The sequence below is a fragment of the Vombatus ursinus genome, unplaced genomic scaffold (genome assembly GCF_900497805.2).
Source record: "Vombatus ursinus unplaced genomic scaffold, bare-nosed wombat genome assembly UNPS02014779.1, whole genome shotgun sequence".
NCBI lineage: Eukaryota > Metazoa > Chordata > Mammalia > Diprotodontia > Vombatidae > Vombatus > Vombatus ursinus.
The window spans coordinates 50092866-50113487 of record NW_020954557.1 but is presented as its reverse complement, the minus strand read 5'-3'; the positions used below and the strand labels follow the sequence as shown (position 1 = coordinate 50113487).

General features: G+C 36.0%; 1 protein-coding gene across 1 annotated transcript in view; it reads left to right on the top strand.

Moving 5' to 3' along the window:
- Positions 1–20622, top strand: part of XIRP2 (xin actin binding repeat containing 2) — a 382450-nt gene that overhangs the window by 320042 nt on the left and 41786 nt on the right. Inside the window, 2 exon segments of the mRNA XM_027865703.1 lie at positions 636–790; positions 8729–8860. Coding sequence (XP_027721504.1) covers positions 636–790; positions 8729–8860 — 287 coding nt within the window.

Genomic DNA, 20622 nt, shown 5'->3' with positions numbered 1-20622 from the left:
GGAATTGTTAAATGACAAATAAATGACAAAGACAGGTCAGTTTGGGAGCCACACAGGTTTGAAATTAGTGGGTGAGAACTCTCCAGTCTTTATTCAATCTCATTTTGCCATCATGTGTATAAACTTTTCACCCTGCATCTGTGGAAGATGACAATGAAGAAATACTAGACTGTGAAATTAGTAAATGGTAAAATTGTTTTAAATAATGCCAGTGTTTGCCTTGTGGAATGCTTTCATTTATGAATAAAAGCTTCACCATCATTAATCAACAGATGTGTGTAACTGTAGCATGGAGAATATTAAGGGAAAATTTATCCAAAATAATTTTTAAGATCACGCTGAAATTTTGCATTCTCTTACATATTGCCCTATCTACAGCTCACTTCAGAATAATCCCATAAGAAAGAGATGAATCCTTTTTGATTGATAAACTAGCACACGCTTTAGTAGCATTCTGATTTGTGTGTAAAAGCTTGGAGGAGACATCAAGGTGCTTGTGAAATACTGTAAATATTGTTAAATACGAATTTTGGTGTAGGAGACCAATTACCTTACATTTCTTCTTTGTTTGGAAGATGATGCTGTTTTATTTTCAAAACCTGCCACATCTCTGAGTGTTCTATATTTGTTTTTAGCTGCTGATGGTCCTAACAAGCCTGTGAGTGGGTTTGCAGAAGACAGTACTAACTGTGGGCCACTGGATTTCCAAGAGGCTGTATCACTAAAGGAACGGATGGCAATGTATCAAGCAGCTGTTTCCAGAGGTGACAGCAGCAGCTTCTCTGCTAATGTAAGGACTCACTTCACAATTTAGCCATATATAGGGTCTGATGACTTCCCTTCATATTTTTTCTTTGCATTTATAATGCAGGAGTAGGACCATAGGAACATCAATGCAGATTTAAATCTTAGAGTTCACCTAGGACAACCTCCTCATTTTACATATGAGGAAATTGAGGGCCAGTGAGATGAGGTAACTTGCCCAGGTCACACAACTAGATTGTAAATAGTAGAGGTGAAATTTGAACCCATGACTCAAATCTAATGCTCTTTTTCACTTTACCTTTGTGACCTCTAGTAATGTACAAACATGGCTTCATGATAAATGTTCTAGTTAGGAAAGTGAGGGATTTATTTCCAATTTTAATAATTTGGGTTTGTATAGTACCCCATATGGTCTCACAGAGATTTAATTTAAATTCCCTGGAAGTATCATTTCTTTTGCTTTTCTCTTTATGCATGAAATCCATTAGGAGTAGCTTAATGAACATAGAAATGAGAAAGATTAGCAATTTAGGTACTCTACTAAACCAATTATGATCATAGGAACTATGGGATTCAGTGCTACCACCAATATCTAGAACCAATGGCTAATAAAATCATATTCCGAAGGAAGCTATGGGTCCCATCCTTGCTGGATGTTCATTCTAAGGAATTTGACACAAGTGGCATTTTAACAAGAGCAGAATGACAGAATGATGAGAAAAGCAGATATTGTTTTATAATTATGTTGTCGGAACAAGCAAAATCATATATTCAACATGCCAGAATGTTTCTAAGTATTAAATGCATCTTTAATTGGGGGAGAGGGAAAAGTAACATATTTGCTCATCAAAGGAGTTTTTTTTTTTTTATATCAACCCTTAGCATTCTTCTTATAACTTGTTTCCAAGATAGACATTGAACATGTCAAACCTACTAATAATATTATGGTTCTGAACAAGACTTATTCTGTTATCTTTGTATTTAAATATGATATGTTTATGAGGGATGTTTTAGACATTAAATTATTAGAATTCTTATATTGTCCATTAAGTAATTGGTCTTTGCCTTTTGTCAGACTGCTTAGACAGCACCCCCTGCTGGATGATGATGATGATAAAATTACTGAAAGTTAATTTCTGACCTTTGGGAAGAAAATAGTCAATTAGCAAGCAGCTGTTTGGTAACTACCAATTTTGGTAGAAGAAAATTTATTCTGGGAGACCCCTACCATGATGAATACGAGGCAGAAAATGTCATAGGGCAAACTAATATTAGGAAAATTGTGGATCACCTATTCCTATAATAATCCAAATTCAATTTGGCTAGAAATGACTAGGTTTAGATTCAGAAGATCTAAGTTCAAATCCTGCCTCAGATAATTACTAGCTTTGTCATTATGTACAAGTCACATCCCCTCTCTGAAACTCAGTTTCCTGATCTGTTAAGATGAGTAGGTTGTGCAAGATGGCCTTTAAGGCCTCCCACCGCTAAATTTATGATGCTATCATCCTATGACCCAAGGATGTTAATTCAATTCAACAAGTGTTAGATACCAAGAATAAAAAAACAAAACTAGATAGGCCTTGCCTATAAAGTGCTTGCATCTCACTAGAGGAAATAACACATATACGTACAGATAAATGCAAAATTCATACAAATTAATTTCTGGGCTGGTGGGAGGACACTGACAAATGGGAGTATCAGAAAAGGCTTCTCATCAAAGTGAGCTAATGCTCTGGTTTGATGTATGCAGCTATCTGTGGTAAATTAACCCTTTTAGAATTCTTGGGACACTGTTGAACACCTCAGACATATTTTTCTCATAGTGTCCTAAAATACCTCATTTCTGTCATGCATATTTTAGCCTTACTCTCTTTATTTTGTGAGGGTTTCAAATCCCTCACTTAAATCCAATTCACTTGCATGTCATGGCGTCACCTTCCTGATGTCATGGTTCTCTTTGAGAACAAAGAACAAGCAACAAATGGAAATATTGAGAAGAATTATTCTAATATACCTTATCTGAGTTGACTTGTAGTAATCCAGATTCACAATCTGTGTAACTGGAATGGCATCTTTTGATCAATTCTTATGTTTTCCTATAAGAAGGTTGGTGTGATTGTGTTTATACCAAAGAAATTTGACTTTTTGGTAGTTTCCATCAAGGAACTGGTTCATTGCATGGTGGGGAAAAGGGAGGAGCCCACAGCTTGTTGAAGGAGGCTGTGTTTATGTGGCATCTCTGTCCCATTTTTTTAAAAGCAGGATTAGATAATTTTATGGTTTAATATACCCCAGATAGTGAGTTTCACCCTTGAACTGGCCAACAATTTTTCAGTAGTGTTAAGACAACCAAGGGGCAGAGCATTATATTGGATAGATTATGGACTTGGAATCCAAAAGACTTAATTTCAAACCTTTCTTTTATTCTTATTACCTACATTACCCTAGGAAAATCATTTAAAATCTACAACACTTTGTTAACTCCCTGAGATTTTTCTACTAGAATAGGGGCACTCCAGTAGAAGCATAGTAGAAAATTGTATTGGATTTAGAGTTTGAATAGCTGGTTTCAGGCTTGGGCTCTGATACCTATGTGATTTTGGACAAGTTGCTTATGTGTCTCTGGTTATCAGTTTCTTCATTTGTAAAATTAGGGAGTTTGACTACATTACTTTTAAGGTCCCTTCCAAATCTCTATCTATAATCATATGATAATCCAACTTGATGGAGAATTAACAGAAAAAAAACGTGACAATAAAACATGGAATCTTTACCTCCCCTCCCTGACCCCATACACACAGATACACATGTAGCACAAATGACAGCTAAAAAAAAAGTTTGCTAATCATAAAATATAGGTACTGATAAGTACCTCCCCTTAGATGTCACAATTTAATTGGGACCAAGACAAACCCACAGACATAGTCCTTAGTAAATACAGTAGAAGGATCTACCAACACTAGGAATACTAATTTCTCTCCGAACAGGCTTTCTCTTCTGCCACGTAGATTGACAATAGTGCTATATGTTGCATTTCAAAATGAAGCTCCTAAGCATCATCAATAAGGCTCATGGGATCACACATCTGCAACTGGAAGAGGCCTCAGAGGGTGTCTGGTCTAATCCCTTCATTTTACTCAAGAGGGAGTCAAGGTCTAGGAAGTTACATGACTTGTTCAAGGTCATTTAGGTATTAAGTATCAGAGGTTCAATTTGAACCCAGGTCTTCAAGCCCGTAGCCATTGTTCACAAACCATTTCTGAAGAAAACATTTGAGTAACTGGTTCCATATAGACCCAGACTGCATTAAATCAACCAATTGTGAAAATGTCCGTGCTCCTCCATTTAGTCTGATATTTCCCAACATTGTCTCTTAATCCACTTTCCTTTAGACTGTTGTGGTAGTACATTTTACTTGCTTTTTCTGGCTACATTTAGGTATAGATTTGTGTTAGACTTGGCAGATCACTTGAGAACCATTAATTTGCTTCTATCTACCCAAATGACAATTTTCTTTACCTTTGGCTTTAGGTGGTAACAGCTTAGTTCTAGGTCTTGTTTATTCTTTTCTTTCTTCTTTTTTTAAATTTCTTTCTTTCTTTTTTTTTTTTTTGTTTTGGTGAGGCAATTGGGGTTAAGTGACTTGCCCAGCATCACACAGCTACTAAGTGTCAAGTGTCTGGGGTCTGATTTGAACTCAGGTCCTCCTGACACCAAGGCCAGAGCTCTGTCCACTGTGCCACCTAGCTGCCCCTTTGTTTATTCTTTTCTTTCAGCTTTCCTTTTTCCATCAAGCAAAGTCTGACTTGTACCTTTTCAAAATCAAAGTCTCACAGAAATTCTACAGTTAACTTATGAGCATAGAGCTAAATGTTGTTAATTAGCTGTGTCATCTCCTGATCATTAGCTTCTTTGAATATTACAATGCAGAAAACAAATCAGAATGCTCACAGGGCTTACTTGCTTCTGAGGTATGGTTGAAGAAATAAATTAAGTCCAACTTTTCATAATTATTCTGTTAATTTTTAAGAGTTGTAGTGGGAATCCCCTAGCAAGGACCCCTTCAAGGATTTGAGAAGTGAAATGAAATGCTTTTAGCAAACTGACAATGCCATTTTCAAAATTACCTCAAATGGAAAGATGCAAATTGAAGTCACCAAAAAAATGAGAAAGGTATAGATTAATTAGCCTTAACCCTGATAGAGTAGGACACTAAATAAAACCTTGGTATAGTCCTAATGTGGGCCAGTCAATGTCATTCTGTCTCATAGCCTTCTTCCAGAGCTCAATCATATTGTAGATATGTATTATTAGCCACAAAACAGATTGACTATTAAAATATAATTGAATCAGACTGAAATCATCATCACTGCTGAAAATAATAACTGAAATCCTAAGCAGCTTAGTACAGGGGAAAGGACACTGGCTATGGGCCTGAAGACCTGGGTTCAAATTGAACCTCTGATACTTAATACTCAGATGACCTTGGACAAGTCACTTAACTTCTTAGACCTTGACACTCTCTTGAGTGAAATGAAGGGATTAGACTAGACAGCCTCCAGGCCTCTTCCAGTATGCTGATGTGCGATCCCATGAGCCTTATTGATGATGCTCAGGAACTTCATTTTGAAATGCAACATGTGACATATTATCAAATTCAGGAGATTTTAAATATGGGTATATTTGTTTAAATGAATGGATGCACAGAGGCACTGCGTCATAATAGAAAACCAGATTCAAAGCTAGGAAGACCTGGGTTCAAGTCTAGCCTCTACCACACATTAGCCGGTCATTTAGTCTCTCAGTGCTTTCCAGGAAACTCTCTGAAATTATAAGTTACAGAGAAGGTGCCAACCTGCATTGGTTGTAGATGTTTTTGAACCTGAAAGTTCCCTTTATCAATAAAATCACAAGTCTAACCCCTATTCCCTTATTTTTGTTAAACTATTTTAAAAAAAATTATCAAGTATTTATTTTTTCTCCCTCTCTCCTTTTTTCCTCCCAAAGAAACTGGTAGTAGGGGAGTGGATATCTTGTAAAAAGAAGTGTAATCAAGCAAAATGAGTTCTCATATTAGCCACTTCTAAAGACATGTCTCATGTCCATCATGTTTTTGTCAGGAGATGGGGGTCATCGGTGATTTGAGTCATGGTCAATTGTTGCATGGATCAGAGTTCTGGAGTCTGTCAAAGCTATTCAGAAAAACATCTTTTCTGTATTTTTTTGGCAGGGGGCAGGATTGTAAATAACCTAATTCCCCAAGTAGGATGCCATTGGAAGGAAATATGAATAGTTGCTTTTGATTCCATTTTTGTTATTGGAAAGATAATTTGTAGGATAGAGTACTGGCCCTGGAGTCAGGAGGACTTGAGTTCAAATCCAACCTTAAATATGTAATACTTACTAGCTGTGACCCTGGACAAGTTACTTAACCCCATTGCCTAGCAAAAAAAAAAAAAAAAGAAAAGAAAAAGATAACCTCATTACCACGCACCTCAGATTCCCTGACAATTTTTGCAATGAGAAAATGCCCAGTCACAAGTTGAACTCATCTGGTCAATTTGCATATGACTTGTATAGTTACAACCACTTGTAGTTATTCAAAATAACAGACTTCTTATTATAATATTCATGTTGATTTGTTCTGTGTAATACATCTATGCTGTAGGTATGTAATGCACCCAGGTTGAGTGGGATGAAGGGTGGAGAAAGATAGCTTGTTCTCATATAGACCCAAAAGGCCTTCATTTTTTTCTTCTCCTTCTAGGCCCTATACCAATGTAAAAAAGGATTGTGGAACTTTTTCATTACTTTATAGCTCATATTAAGTATCACCAGGTGACCTTTCTTTTAAATAAAAGCTGATAAAGTAGATAGAATTTTGGGTTAAGATTAGGACCCCAACCTCTGTCAGCATAAACCATGCCTTTACACAGATCGAAACAAATAACTAGTATATGCTAATTATTTGAGAAATGCCTGTTTTTAGGTAAGGTTACTCTTAAGGATAAAATATCTAAGTAACATTAATTATTTGGCCAAAAATCTCAATTTTACAAAAGACCTTGAATTTTAAAGTCAAGAAAGTGGATCAGACTGAATGCCTACATGAAAAGAGTAAGCGATTGTGGGTGGGTGCCAAGGGAAGGGGGAGAAGTTTTAGTATTCTCCTAACACATATTTCCAGACCCAAAGACCAGTTTATTTTACTAGTTAATTATGCAAACTCAGGAGAAAGGAGGTTATATAGCAAGGCTGAGCAGGTTGGGAGGAGGAGGTAGTATATCTATTCTTGGTAACAGTGTTTAGTACTTGAAGGCAGCATGGTACAATGGACCTGTACCATGGGCACTGGACTTGGAGTTACGGAGTCCTGGATTCAAAACTTGCCTGAGACACTTACCAATAGTGTGACCTTGGCCAACTCACTTAACTTCTTAAATGCCTCAGTTTCCTCATCTGTAATTGTGCCTAATGACCTCTAAGGGTTTTCTCAGCTCTAAATCTGTGGTCCTATATAGGTCTTTACAAGGATCAGTGAAATTGAAATGAATTTGGTCAACTTCCTTAGTGGACCATCTGCTGAAAGAGGAATAGAACTATGCCAAATGTTTACATTGAAGACACATCAAGTTATTCTCTCTCCCTGGGGGCTCTGAATACAAGTGAACCCAATGATTTACATATATTATGTATGCTCTTATCATGTTTCAGTGTTCTTTTCCCTACTTAACAGAGTACCAGAATGTGTTTGCCATACACTGACTCTTATTTACATTGGTAAACTTTCAGATTTGGAGAAACTTGTGTGAACTAGTTGTATATCCTGTGTGGATGTCTCCACACTGTCCTGGTACTGTTGGCTCACATTTCAAGTTCCTTGACCATTATCAAGACCTCATTGGCCTCCAGGAAGTATGGCATGACCCACTTAGGGCTTATGCACCTGAAAGTCAAAATGCATTCTGGGACTAAAAACACATTGAACCTTTGAGTATGCCAAATGAAAATCCCACAAATCAAAAATCACCAGTTCATTTTTTTGTGTTCTCCTAGTCTCCTAGAGCTATATAAATAGGGCCTCCCTAGTATGCCAGTATTTATACAGTGCTTTTGAAAGTGCCCCCAGTAGAGGTAGCCATCTTACTGCTATAATTCTGTCAGCTTCACTGAAAGTATATGAAAAGTCCTCAAGAGAAAAGGAGATGACCATGGATCTCAGCACACCAGCCATGGCATGATAGCCCCTGTGCCTTCTTATTCTTTTACAAGAGAGGAGGATTCTGGAACTCCAAAGGCCATTAATACTTACAAATCTTCAATCTTTTAAATGAATCAGGTAATAATCTCACAGTGAGTCAGCAAGGTTTTGACAACTTATCTTCATAATTTACTGCCTATACAGATGTTTGAGACTTTAATGACAAGCTCATTGAGGGTTTATTTTATAATTAAATCCATTACTCTAATGCCTACTAGTTTGTATACTACTGTTAGACATTAAAATGTATCTTGTGGGGAGTCAACTAAATATTCTAAGCATTCCTTTAACTATCAAATGTCTTGATAAATGAGAAAAATATAGCAGAGATACTACTTCAATCAGTGTCCTAGATAAAAGCCTATGAATTAATGGCATGTTTGAACACTGTTTTAGTAAACAGCCCATCAATAAGTGGTATCAGCTAATGGTAGTCTAGTGGATAGATGGCCAATGAAGACCTGGGTTCAAATCTTACCTTTGACAGTAGTAGTGTGATCATAAGCATGTTATTTCATCTTTCAACCCCCTCAGCCATTTTTGACTCTAAGTTACAGATGAGTTATCGATCTATTTCCTAGACTGATGGAATCATAGGTCCAGACTGATTCTACCATTCTAAAAAAAGTATAAGAACTCCTTCCAAAACCAAGATTTTCAGCTTTTTTTTTTCTTTCCTTTTTTCCTGTATCACCTTAGATGATGGAGGAGTCTGAGACTCGAACAGTGCCTGGTGGCTTAGCCAGGGTGAAGAAACAATTTGAGAGAGATGAAATTGCCTCTTCACATAATACTTTTTCTCAGTACCAGCACCAGCAAAGATTTGATCAGGTAATGTCACTCTGGATGATGAAACTGTGTAGGTAACTTTAGGGTGAAATGCTCTTATTCACATTCTTCATAAGGATCCTTAGGGATTAAAGAATTAAGTTTGCTGAAGGTTATTCTCCCTCCCATCTTTCACTCATTAACATTAGTTGCTCATCAGCAAAACTTGTAATGTATTTTTTTAGAATTATGGCAGAAGATCAATTTATTTTTTAATTGAAACTTTGTACTGCATTTTTACAGGATTAAGCTTTCTGGATGTAGCATTAAGTACCCTGTGCATGCATTAGCCAATCATAGGTTTAGAAGTGAAAATAACTCAAAGGCCATCTGTTTAATTCAGTTTATCAATATTTACTTAATGTCACCCATGTACAGAGCACTGTGCTAGCATTAAAAAATATATGACTAACTAAGATGTGGTCCCTGTCCTCATGAAGCATTTATTCTCAACAAATAGAACAGGACTTTCAGCTGCCAGTGAATAGGCACTGAAGAGCAATTGAAAGGAGAGAAAAGTCCCAGTTGAGACTTAGTTTCTGTGTCATAATTCACCATAGCATTACCTGGTGCCAATATCAAATTCATAAAACTTGAAAGGATGTTAAACTATTCACTTTAAGGACCTTGATGTTTTCCTACTGTTAAATTTCATCAATTTCTTTAAACAGATTAAAAAGTGTGGTATAGAGTCACTAAAATCACAAAATGCAATTTCTGAGTGTTTTATATATAGGGTGGTTTTGCATTTCATTACTTCATTATTGTAGATCATGAAAAAATTGGCCCAGGAGATAATGATTTTCAAATTACATGAGGGTTTGTGCAATAACACTCATCACATTATACGTGGCACTATGAAAAATAATAATTACATGGTGAACAGCTACACTTTGTCTAATACTCTCTATCTGGAAGATGATACACAGAGATGAGCTTCAACTTTTGTAGCAGGAGATAAAAGGAACAGTTGAAATGTTGCACATGGTCACTGTTAAATTAGAGGGCATCCTTTAATAAGTTCCTTATCCTATTTCTTTCAATTACAATGGAATCCATAATATTGATGGACAAAAGGTAATGGCAATAGCTTTACATGGGCCTATAACACCTGCTAAATTCCACAAGGATTCAAGAATCATAGGATCATAAATTTAGAGCTGGAAAGAATCTTGTCAGAAAAAGTGACTCAATACAAGATGAATCAGTTAAAATGTATTATTCTATTTGTCAAAATTTTTTATTTTTAAAATTTTATGTAGTTTTAGTTTTCAAAATTCATTTTTATAAGATTTTGAGTTGTAAATTTCCCCTTTTTCTCCCCATCCTCCTCCTCAAGATGGCCTACACTCTAATATAGGCTGTACATGTACAATTATATTACACGTATTTCCACATTAGTCACGTTGTGAAAGAATTAGAACAAAAGGGAAAAACTATGAGAGAAAAAAAAGAGAAAATAGTATGCTTCAATCTGCATTTATACTCCATAGGTCTTTCTCTGGATGTGGATAGCATTTTCCATCATAAGTCTTTTGGAATTGACTTAGACCATTGCATTGCTGAGAAGAGCTAAGTCTATCAAAGTTGGTCATCACACAATGTTGCTGTTACTATGTAAAACATTCTCCTGGTTCTTCTCACTTCACTCAGCATCAGTTCACATCAGTCTTTCCACATTTTTTTTTGAAATCCACCTGCTCATCTTTTCTTATGGAACAATAGTATTCCACTACATTCATATACCACAGCTTGTTCAGCCATTCCCCAATTGATGGGTATCCTCTCAATTTCCAATTTTTTTTTTGCCACCACAAGAAGAGCTGCTATAAATATTTTTGTGCATGTGGGTCCTTTTCCCTTTTTTTTATGATCTCTTTGGGATACAGAGCTAGTATTGCTATTGCTGGATCAAAGGGTATGCACAGTTTTATAGCCCTTTGGGCATATCAACATTTTTTTTAGATGCCCTCTCTAAGCAAAGCACTGTAGAGTGGTACGAAAGAAACAGAATATGCAATTGCATGACCTTGACAATTAGATGGCTTTTTATTTATACATTTTTCCCTGCAAAGTCTTAGTGAATATAACAATCAAAGTAGGTATGGTTAAACCCTAGGCCAAAGGTAGAAAAGACACTAACATTTGAACTCAACTCTTAAAAAAAAAACAAGAAACAAGGAACAACCAAAACTTCCCGATTTTCTTGTATGTTGCCTTTTTTTAAAAAATTGCTTTTGCTTTGTGTATTTTTGGTGGTGATAGAGTCAAGTAAGGTGTGTTACCTGTCAGTGGAGGATACTAGCTAATTCTGTTTCTATTTAAGTTGTCTCTGCTCTAATTTCAGATTCACTATTTCTGTTGTTTAAAGTATTTGAGGAAAATTTCTCTGCCAGATCTGCCTCTTTCTGATTGGACATTCAATATTTTAAATTCCCTTAATATCTAATTAATTTGTGATACCAGATATGGGAAACATCCAGTTTGTTGACATAGAGTAATTAATATTAATTGGAAAGTCAGAATTAATTAGAGTTAAAAGCAAGAACATTTGTTTTGGATTTCTGACAATATTTAATGTCACAATTAGTAATAATTTCATAAGTTATAATAATTAAATCCAATCTGCCTTTTTCCTTTCTAATGTACTGAAGTCAGATGTTTTCAGGGTAATTAGCTAACTATTTTGTAAGCACATGACTAGGAGATGAGCTATGGGTCTAAACAAGTTTAGAGAATTAATCTACCTCCAAGCTTAAAGATGTTTTCAGCTTGCCAGATGGGTTAAACAATTTTCAAATCCCTGAAAAAGAGTTCTAATGCGCAAAACTGAATGGCAGAGGAAAATTGTAATGTGTTTGACTTTTCAACCTTTGGAAGCTATCCCTCACATTGTAGGCCTTTGTAATTCCCTATAATAGCATTTATCTAAATACCCTTGAACCATTTGTGACAGCAACTGTGTGTGTGAGTATGTTTGTATATATGTATGTATTTGTATACATATATAAACATACAATACTATATACATATATCTGCATATATATATACATATACACTGATTTAAGAAGTTGGCTTTTCTTGGTAAATCCATTCAATTCAACTCAACAAACACTGGACTGGACATATGGAAGCAAACAACAAACAGACCGAAATCTCATGGAGCTTGGATTCTACTGGATAGATACGACATGGACTCATAGATTTGGAGCTGCGGAAGACTTTAAAGGCAATCTAGTTCAACCCTCTCATTTTATAGAATCTGTGGACATCCAGAAATATCAGGTAGGAAGTTGGAGAGAGAAATTTTGAACCTAGGACTTCTGACTTTAGATTCAAGGCTCTTTCCATCAATGCTTCCTCCATATAAGCAAACACAATGTAATACAAATTACTTTTAAGAGGGAGAGAGTGCTAACAAGTGGGTAAATCAGGAAGAACTTCCTGTAGGAGGTGGCACTTGAATTAAGTTTTGAAGGAAGCAAGTTCACAGTTCTAAACAGTTTAATTCATCATATTTAAATCAAAACCTCTACTTTGTAAGAGAAATCTCAAACCAGGACTAATAAAAACTCCGTGAGCTTCCTTCCTGACCTTGTCTGGAACTTCAGTCTCCCTGTCCTTGACGTCCATTAGCATAAGCAGGCTCTGAAAGACTGGAAGGAACAATGCATTTGAAAGGCTCACTCAAAGAATTTTCTTGAAGGCATCAGATCAACCAGGCTCAAGTTGAGGGAAAAAAAAAGGTTTTGTCAATAACCGAACAGTCTCTTATTTGTACGGAGGATTTTTTTTTTTTTTTGCTCCACTCTAAAAATTGTACCAAAGCAGGTCGGAGATACACTCTGAAGTATTATTTTAGAATAAATGTGTTACTGGGACAAAACTGTCGCCACTTCATCTTCTGTTTAATTTTCACTCGTTCATGTGATGTTTTCCCCTGGTTTTGTGGAAACTTACTTAGGTATATGGCAGATTCTCACACTCAGGATTTGACATTCAGCTTCTCAAGTGAATGTCTTCCTTACTGTCTTTTCCCAAACCTTTATACAAATAAGAAGGAAGGCTTTGCTTATACATTTTGACCTCCTAGAAGCAATTTTTCCCTATTTTTTTCCCAAAGAGGTGAAGCAGGAAAGAACAGATGGGACTCCAAAAAATTTAGATATGTTCAGGCATTTGGGTACAAAGCTCTGCTTAGGAAGTTGCTTTCATATGAAAATTGCTTCCCTGACTGCATGTCAGGAGTCTGACCCTTGCCCTATGTTGCCATTTCTGATGTGCAGCCAGTGGGGAGTTGCTTGACAGTATGTGTTTTTATACATACATCTGCTGCTACAGAAACACTAATGTAAACATTAGCACTTGGTAAGATTATGTGGATTTGGTGCAATCCCCAGAGGATTTTAGGTCAATAGAAAATAATTTTGACAGCTTGTGACAGATATAATCTGGCATCTGTGTGTAGCAGACTCTCTAAAGGTGACCCATAAATTTTTTTGGCAAACAGTATATTTTAAACCCTAAATGCCCTCCCACTCCCACCCCATGGCATATGAACCTTTTAAATTTAACCTTTTTTTTCCCCAAATTTGGATGGGTCCCCTTTCACTCCAGTTCTCCCCAGCTCCCCCCACAATCCTTATCAAATTATAGATGGTCTTTAGTCAACTGTATTATACATTACTCAGATCTTCCCCAACTTAGAACTGGACCAAGAATGGTAGAGACTTTTTTTAAATGTACACGACATATCAGATTTCTACTTCAATTTAAAATAAATCTTCTTCCTGTAGAACAGAGATTGCATAATATCTTCAGTACAGTATATAATTTTAATATCATATTAAAATATATCATACGATATATTTTGGCAAAAAAAATTACAAAAAAAGAAAAAACCACTACACCTTATATCATGCCTCTGCCTTAAGTCTACTCTTCCTCCCCAAATTATATGATCATTAGCAATAGTCTTACACTATTTTAGGAGGCCTCTTCTAAAGAAAGATAAATTAAAGGTGGTCATACATGCTAGAGGAACCTGATTTTTTGCTGTTCTGGAATATTTCATCATTTTAGTTCAGTTTTCAAAGATACATTTGAAGGTCACCTTTCAAGGGAAGTTTTCTACAGTCTAGCTCTCAGAAATGTCAGAAGGTAAGCAAGGACCTCCTGGAATGCATGAGTGAAAGAATATGTATGAGAGCCAATTTGACAGTGTATTTGGGAGATTTAGAGTGCTATTCTGAATAAAGGGGGTGTGTTTGGAGAAAGGAGAAAATGGATAATATGGCATTTGGATTTGAGAACTGCTTTATTCAGAATTCTTTTTTTTTTGGTCTGGCTACACTATGTAAGAAAATAGTAAAATTAATATAGGAATCATGGCAAACATAAGAGAAAAGGTGAGTATCATTTGAATAAGCAAGGAATAATGTTGAGGGACATGCTTTTTTTTTCTTTCAGTTCCAAGGAATCGTAGTTTCTCAGTATGATTTTTTAGATACCCTGAGGGTCTTGGTAGGGGGAGAAGAGAGCCCACTGGTTGCTAAAATTGATGCAATGAACATACATACTCTGCTTTTGCAGCTTCTAAGGAAAAACTCTGAAAGCTATTCAACAATATGATGCTATCAATATTTGGGGAGTCTTTCTAAAGTACTATGTGCAGGGCATTGCACTAATAGCTAGTAATACAAAAATAAAAGAGAAACCAGTCACCAAGCTAGAGCAGCTGACATTCTGCTTGGGGGAAGTATTTTTTGGAAGTGTTTATAGATATAAATAAAGTCTCATAATATCCTTACTTAATCACTTTTTTTAGGGGAAGAGAGAGAATAGGAGAAAGAAGGAAGAAAGAGGAAGCTAAGATAATTTAAATAATAAGTAAGACCTGTCTACCATTCCATTTTATATACCCCAGAATAATAGCAGATGTGACTTTGTACCACCCCTAACCTTGAGAGAGGGGAAATACAAATTAAGGTGAGATAGGAAGCATCATCAGCTTCTCCAGCCTCATGTAGCCCATAGAGCCAATCTCTCTTTCAAAACTATAGATCTGGGTTGCAGATTGCCCTCAGCTGCAACGTGCCAGAGGCTGTTCACCTAAGAAGCTGTTGGAGGAAAGAGGACAATTTTTACTCTACGGGATTTTCTCCTAAAACTAAGACACAGTATAAAATGAGACACCACTTTACTTTCAGAAAAGGGGAGCCTGTTCTTTGCTGAAAATCTATTATCATTTGTTAAAGGGAAAAGGCTCCGGACTGATTTTTTTTTTTTAAGTTTCAAGCACTGAAACTTAATGCAACTGATATTTATTACACACCATGTTGGGCATTGGGCACTTGTCTGGTTCCTGGGACAGATCTAGAAACAAGTATGGCACAAATTCTGCCTTCAAGAAATTCACAGTCTACTAGTCAAAGATGGTGGATAGATATACTTAATTCTTCTTAACGATGAGCAAGTTTTCAGCATTAAGTAATACTAAGAACATTCTGCTACTTCTCTTTCCCAAATCCAGAGGCCCAACTACCTTTTCTCTTCAGATTGTCAGTCAATAGGTATACATTTAGGTAAAAAGTGCTTGATAAGATTTACTTCTCATTAATGCAGACTGGAATCTCAAAGACCTAGGGACTTAAAGGTGATGACCTCTACCAATTATAGTTCATACAGTGAAATCAGTAAAAAGCTTTTAGTGGACTAGAAATCTGCATCAACTACAATGCCTCATTCCTGAATGATGATAATAATAGAATTTTTATATTGTGGCAGTTTGGGTTTCCTTCTCAACTCAGTTAAATTTGATAGACATGCATGAAATGCCTTCTCTTTGCAAGGTATTGGGTAAGGCAGTAGGGATAGGAAGAAAGATAAGGCACAGATTCTGCTCTCAGGAAGTTTATATTCTAATGGGGTGGTGGAAAACATACACAAGTAACTAATACAAAAGAGTGCTTAGGCAAAGTGTAATGGAAAGTTAGAGGAAGAAGAGAAGGTAACATCTAAAGTGAGGCTTGAGTAGAGTTATCCACTTTAGCAGATAGAGAGACAGTCAGGAGAGCCATTGCAGATATGGAGCACAGGTCACAGAAAGGTACCAAGATGGGAGGCATCATGGCCCAGTGAAAAGAACACTGGGTTTGGAGTCATTAGACATGGGTTCAAATCCCAGTTTTGCCACTCAGACAAAAAAATTATTTATTTTTAACAATTTTTTAAAATTTTGAGTTCCAAATTCTCTCCCTGCCTCCTTCCCACCTCTCCCCACCCATTGAGAAGGAGAGCATTGTGAGATCAATTATACAAGTGAATTCATGCAAAACATATCTTCATATTAGCCAAACATAAAATCTTGACATCTATAAATGTCAGTTTCCTTTTCTGTGAAATGAGATAGTTGGCTTCAAAAGTCCCTTGCAACTCTAAATCCATGCTCCTAAGGGAGTAGGATGAGAATATGTAATTAAAGTATATAAAGGAGAATATTATGAGATAAGATCTAGAATGTAGTTTGAACTAGATTGTGGAGATCCTTCAATGCCAGGATCAGGAATTCACACTATATACACTAGGCAGTGGAGATCAATGGAAAGTTTTTCAATTGAGTAGTGAAATGGCCAGACTTTATTTAAAAGATGACATAGCTGTTGGTAGAAGTTACTCAGTTGGCTATTTTCTCTAGTGTTGGTTTCTCCATAAAAAATAATAACATTTTAAGATTTACAAAGTACATTCCTAGAGTAACTCAACAGAAATCATGGTATGGTCTTTGCAAGCTTACTTCAAGCACATTCCTTCTTGTTTGTGTTTTCTTTTCTTTTCACAAGTGGTTCAAAGTTTTATGGCCCTGCTGTGTTAAAACTGAACTTCACACCAATGAGTGGAGACTTTCTTTCTACAGAAGTAGAATATATTGAATATTTGTTCATTAATCAGTCACAAATTTACCTCCATCTAGAATCTATCTGGTTCAAGAGAAAAAGCCAATGCACAAAACCCCACAGAAGTGATTGAACTTGGAGTACCAGTGACCCCTTTGGCTTATTTTCTGCTACCCTAATTAGTGCTAGTTTCAAGTTAATGGTCTATCTCTTAATCAGTTCAGTTCTCTTTGTACCTGGAAAGTCATATTTTGTGAGTTCAGAAGTGAAGATAATTTTCCATCTCTCTCTTCTTCCTTTGCATTAACAAAAGAAAAAAATGATTCTACTTTATGTAGGATTACACCCTGACTTCCTGACTCCCTATAGATATTATATTCCTATATTTCTTTACAAACATGTAGGGAACCAGCATCTAAGGAATCAATGGAACTGGAAGCATGTCCCCAAACACGTCATAAAAATGTATATATCCCAGCTAATAGCCAACACTAAGCAATTATCTGCAGCAGGGAACAAGAGTAAACCAATTGAAGAATTAATGGTTCCTCTACATATTGTCAAAGCATAACATTTATTTTAAGTTTAGGAGCCTATCTTGATTAGGACCGTTGTAATCATAAAAATTAGAATGTATTTCACTTTGCATATTTCTTTTCTTATCACGAAATTGGTTTCAGTATTTTCCTGTCTTAATACCTCTAAGCTTAAGATTGTTTAAACTAACAAGTGATTGGTCATCACAATATCACTATACTTTTTTTTCCTAGATATTTTCCTAGATATACTGCTTGTTCCCTTATGCAATAAGCATAGGTCCACTGTTCACTTTTCATATGTGTGTATAATTTTATATATATACATGCACATATAGTATATATGAAAAAATATGTCTATGTTTATATATAATTGGTAAAGTAGTAAATTGTGCTAATGTTTACATTCCCCTTTTCAATCTAATGATGTTTTAGACATCCTAACACCAGTGCCTTCAACCACCCCTCCACAAATATCTTTATCATTATAGTTTACATCTCTAATTCTAACATTTCTTTTTTAATAGTATTTATTTGTTTCCCAATTACATGTCAAGAATATTTTTGCATTTATTTTGAGTTCCAAATTTTTCTCCCTCCCTCCCCTTCCCTGTTCCTAAAATTGTTGGTGATTTGATATAAATTATACAGGCGCTATCATGTAAAACATATTTCCATATTAGTCACAGTTGTAAAAGAAGAAACAGATCAAAAGGGAAAAAAAAACTCACGAAAAACAATAAAGTAAGTGAAAAAAGTATACTTCGATCTATGTCCAGAGTCTATCAGTTCCTTATCTAGTTGTGGATAGCCTTTTCCTTAGTGAGTCCTTTGTTCTTGTCTTGGATCATTGTGTTGCTGAGAAGAGCAGAGTCATTCATAGCTGATCACAATGTTGCTGATACTGTGTACAGCGTTTTCCTGATTCTGCTCATTTCACTTTGCATTAATTCATACAAGTCTTTCTGGGTTTTTCTGAAATCTTTCTGTTCATCATTTCTTATTGCACAGTAGTATTCCATTACATTCATATAACACAGCTTGTTCAGCCATTCCTCAATTGATGGGCATCCCCTCAATTTCCATTATTTTGCCGCCACAACAAAAGCTGCTATAAATATTTTTGCACATATAGGTACTTTCCCCTTTTTTATGATCTCTTTGGGATACAAACCTAGTAGTGGTATTGCTGGATCAAAGGATATGCGCAGTTTGGTTGCCCTTTGGGCATAGTTTTAAATTGCTCTCCAAAATGGTTGAATCAGTTCACACCACCACCAACAGTGCATCAGTGTCCCAATTTTCCCACTTCCTCTCTTACCTTTATCATTTTCTCTTTTGGTCATATTAGCCAGTCTGAGAGGTGTGAGGTGGTATCTCAGAATTATTTTAATTTGTGTTTCTGTAATCAAAAGTCATTTAGAGCACTTCTTCATATGCATATAGATAACTTTGATTTCTTCTTCTGAAAACTACCTGTTCATGTCCTTTCTTTGACCATTTATCAATTGGGAAATGGCTTGCAGTTTTATAAGCTTGACTTGGTTCTTTATATATTTGAAATGAGGCCTTTATGAGAGACACTTGCTATAAAGATTGTTTCTCAGTTTTCTGCTTTCCTTCTAATCTCGGTGGCATTGGTTTTGTTTGTGCAAAAACTTTTTAATTTAATATGATCAAAATTACCTATTTTGCATTTCACAATGCTCTTTATATCTTATTTGCTCATGAATTCTTCCCTTCTCTATAGATCTGACAGGCAGACTATTCCTTGTTCTTCTAATTTCCTTATGGTGTATAAATCATGTGCCCATTTTGACCTTTTCTTGGTAGATAGTGTGAGATGTTGGTCTATACCTGGTTTGTGCCAGTTTGTTTTCCAGTTTTCCCAGCAGTTTTTGTTAAATAGTGATTTCTTATCCTAGAAGCTGGAGTCTTTGGATTTATTAAATAGATTACTATAGTCATTGACCATTGTGTCTTGCATACCTAACCTATTCCACTGATCCACCACTCTATTTCTTAGCCAGTACCAAGTAGTTTTGGTGATAGCTGCTTTGTAATAGAACTCAAGATCTGGTACAGGTAGGCCACCTTCCTTGGCATTTCTTTTCATTAGTGCCCTTGATATTCTGGACTTCTTGTTCTTTCAGATGAATTTTGTTATTGTTTTTTTCTAGCTCTATAAAATAATTTTTGGTAGTTTAATTGGTATGGTGCTGAATAAGTAAATTAATTTAGGTAGAATTGTCCATTTTTATTATATTAGCTCAACCTACCCATGAGCAACTGATATTTTTCCAATTATTTAGATCTGACTTTATTTGTGTGAAAAGTGTTTTGTAATTGTGTTCATATAGTTCCTGGTTTTGTTTTGGCAGGTAGACTCCCAACTGTTTTACAATGTCTACAATAATTTTAAATGGAATTTCTTTTTCTATCTCTTGCTGCTGGGCTTTGTTAGTAATATATAGAAACACAGATGATTTGTGTGGGCTTATTTTCTATCCTGTAACTTTGCTAAATTTGTTTATTATTTCAAGTATTTTTTTTACTTGATTCTCTAGGATTCTCTAAATATATTATTATATCATCTGCAAAGAGTGATAGCTTTGTTTCTTCTTTGTTTCTTCTAATTCTTTCAATTTCTTTTTCTTCTTCAATTGCTACAGCTAACATTTCCAGCACAATATTGAATAACAGTGGTGATAATGGATATCCTTGTTTCACCCCTGATCTTACTGGAAATGTTTCTAGCTTATCCCTATTACATATAATGCTTGCTGATTTTTTTTTCATAGACGCTATCTATGATTTTGAGGAAGACTCCATTTATTCCTATGCTCTCTAGTGTTTTTAATAGAAATGGGTGTTGTATTTTGTCAGATGCTTTTTCTGCATCTATTGAGATAATCATATGATTTCTGTTAGTTTTGTTGTTTATATGGTGAGTCTTTTTGCTCATTTTTAAAAGTTGACCTCTGCTCCTGGTGTATAGGGATGCCATCCCAAGCTTCTTGTGCTAGGGGCTAAGGGCCTGGCCACTGGCTTTTTGTGCTTGTGGCTTGTCCACTGCACTGGGGTGGCCCAGCCTTGTCACTTCTGTTTTGCCAGGATTCCAGGGCTGCCAATTTGCCATCTGTGATGGGGCTAGAGGCCTCACAGCTGGCTTGCTGTGTCTCTGGCCTTCTGAGCCAGGATCAAGGGGCCTTGGTTGCTGATCTGTGCTGTGGCTAAGAGCCTCCCTGTGGCTTGCCCAGACACCATCTACAATGGACTCTACTCCCCTTTAACCCAAGTGAGACCGACCTTTTTTGAAGTCCTTCTCAGTTAT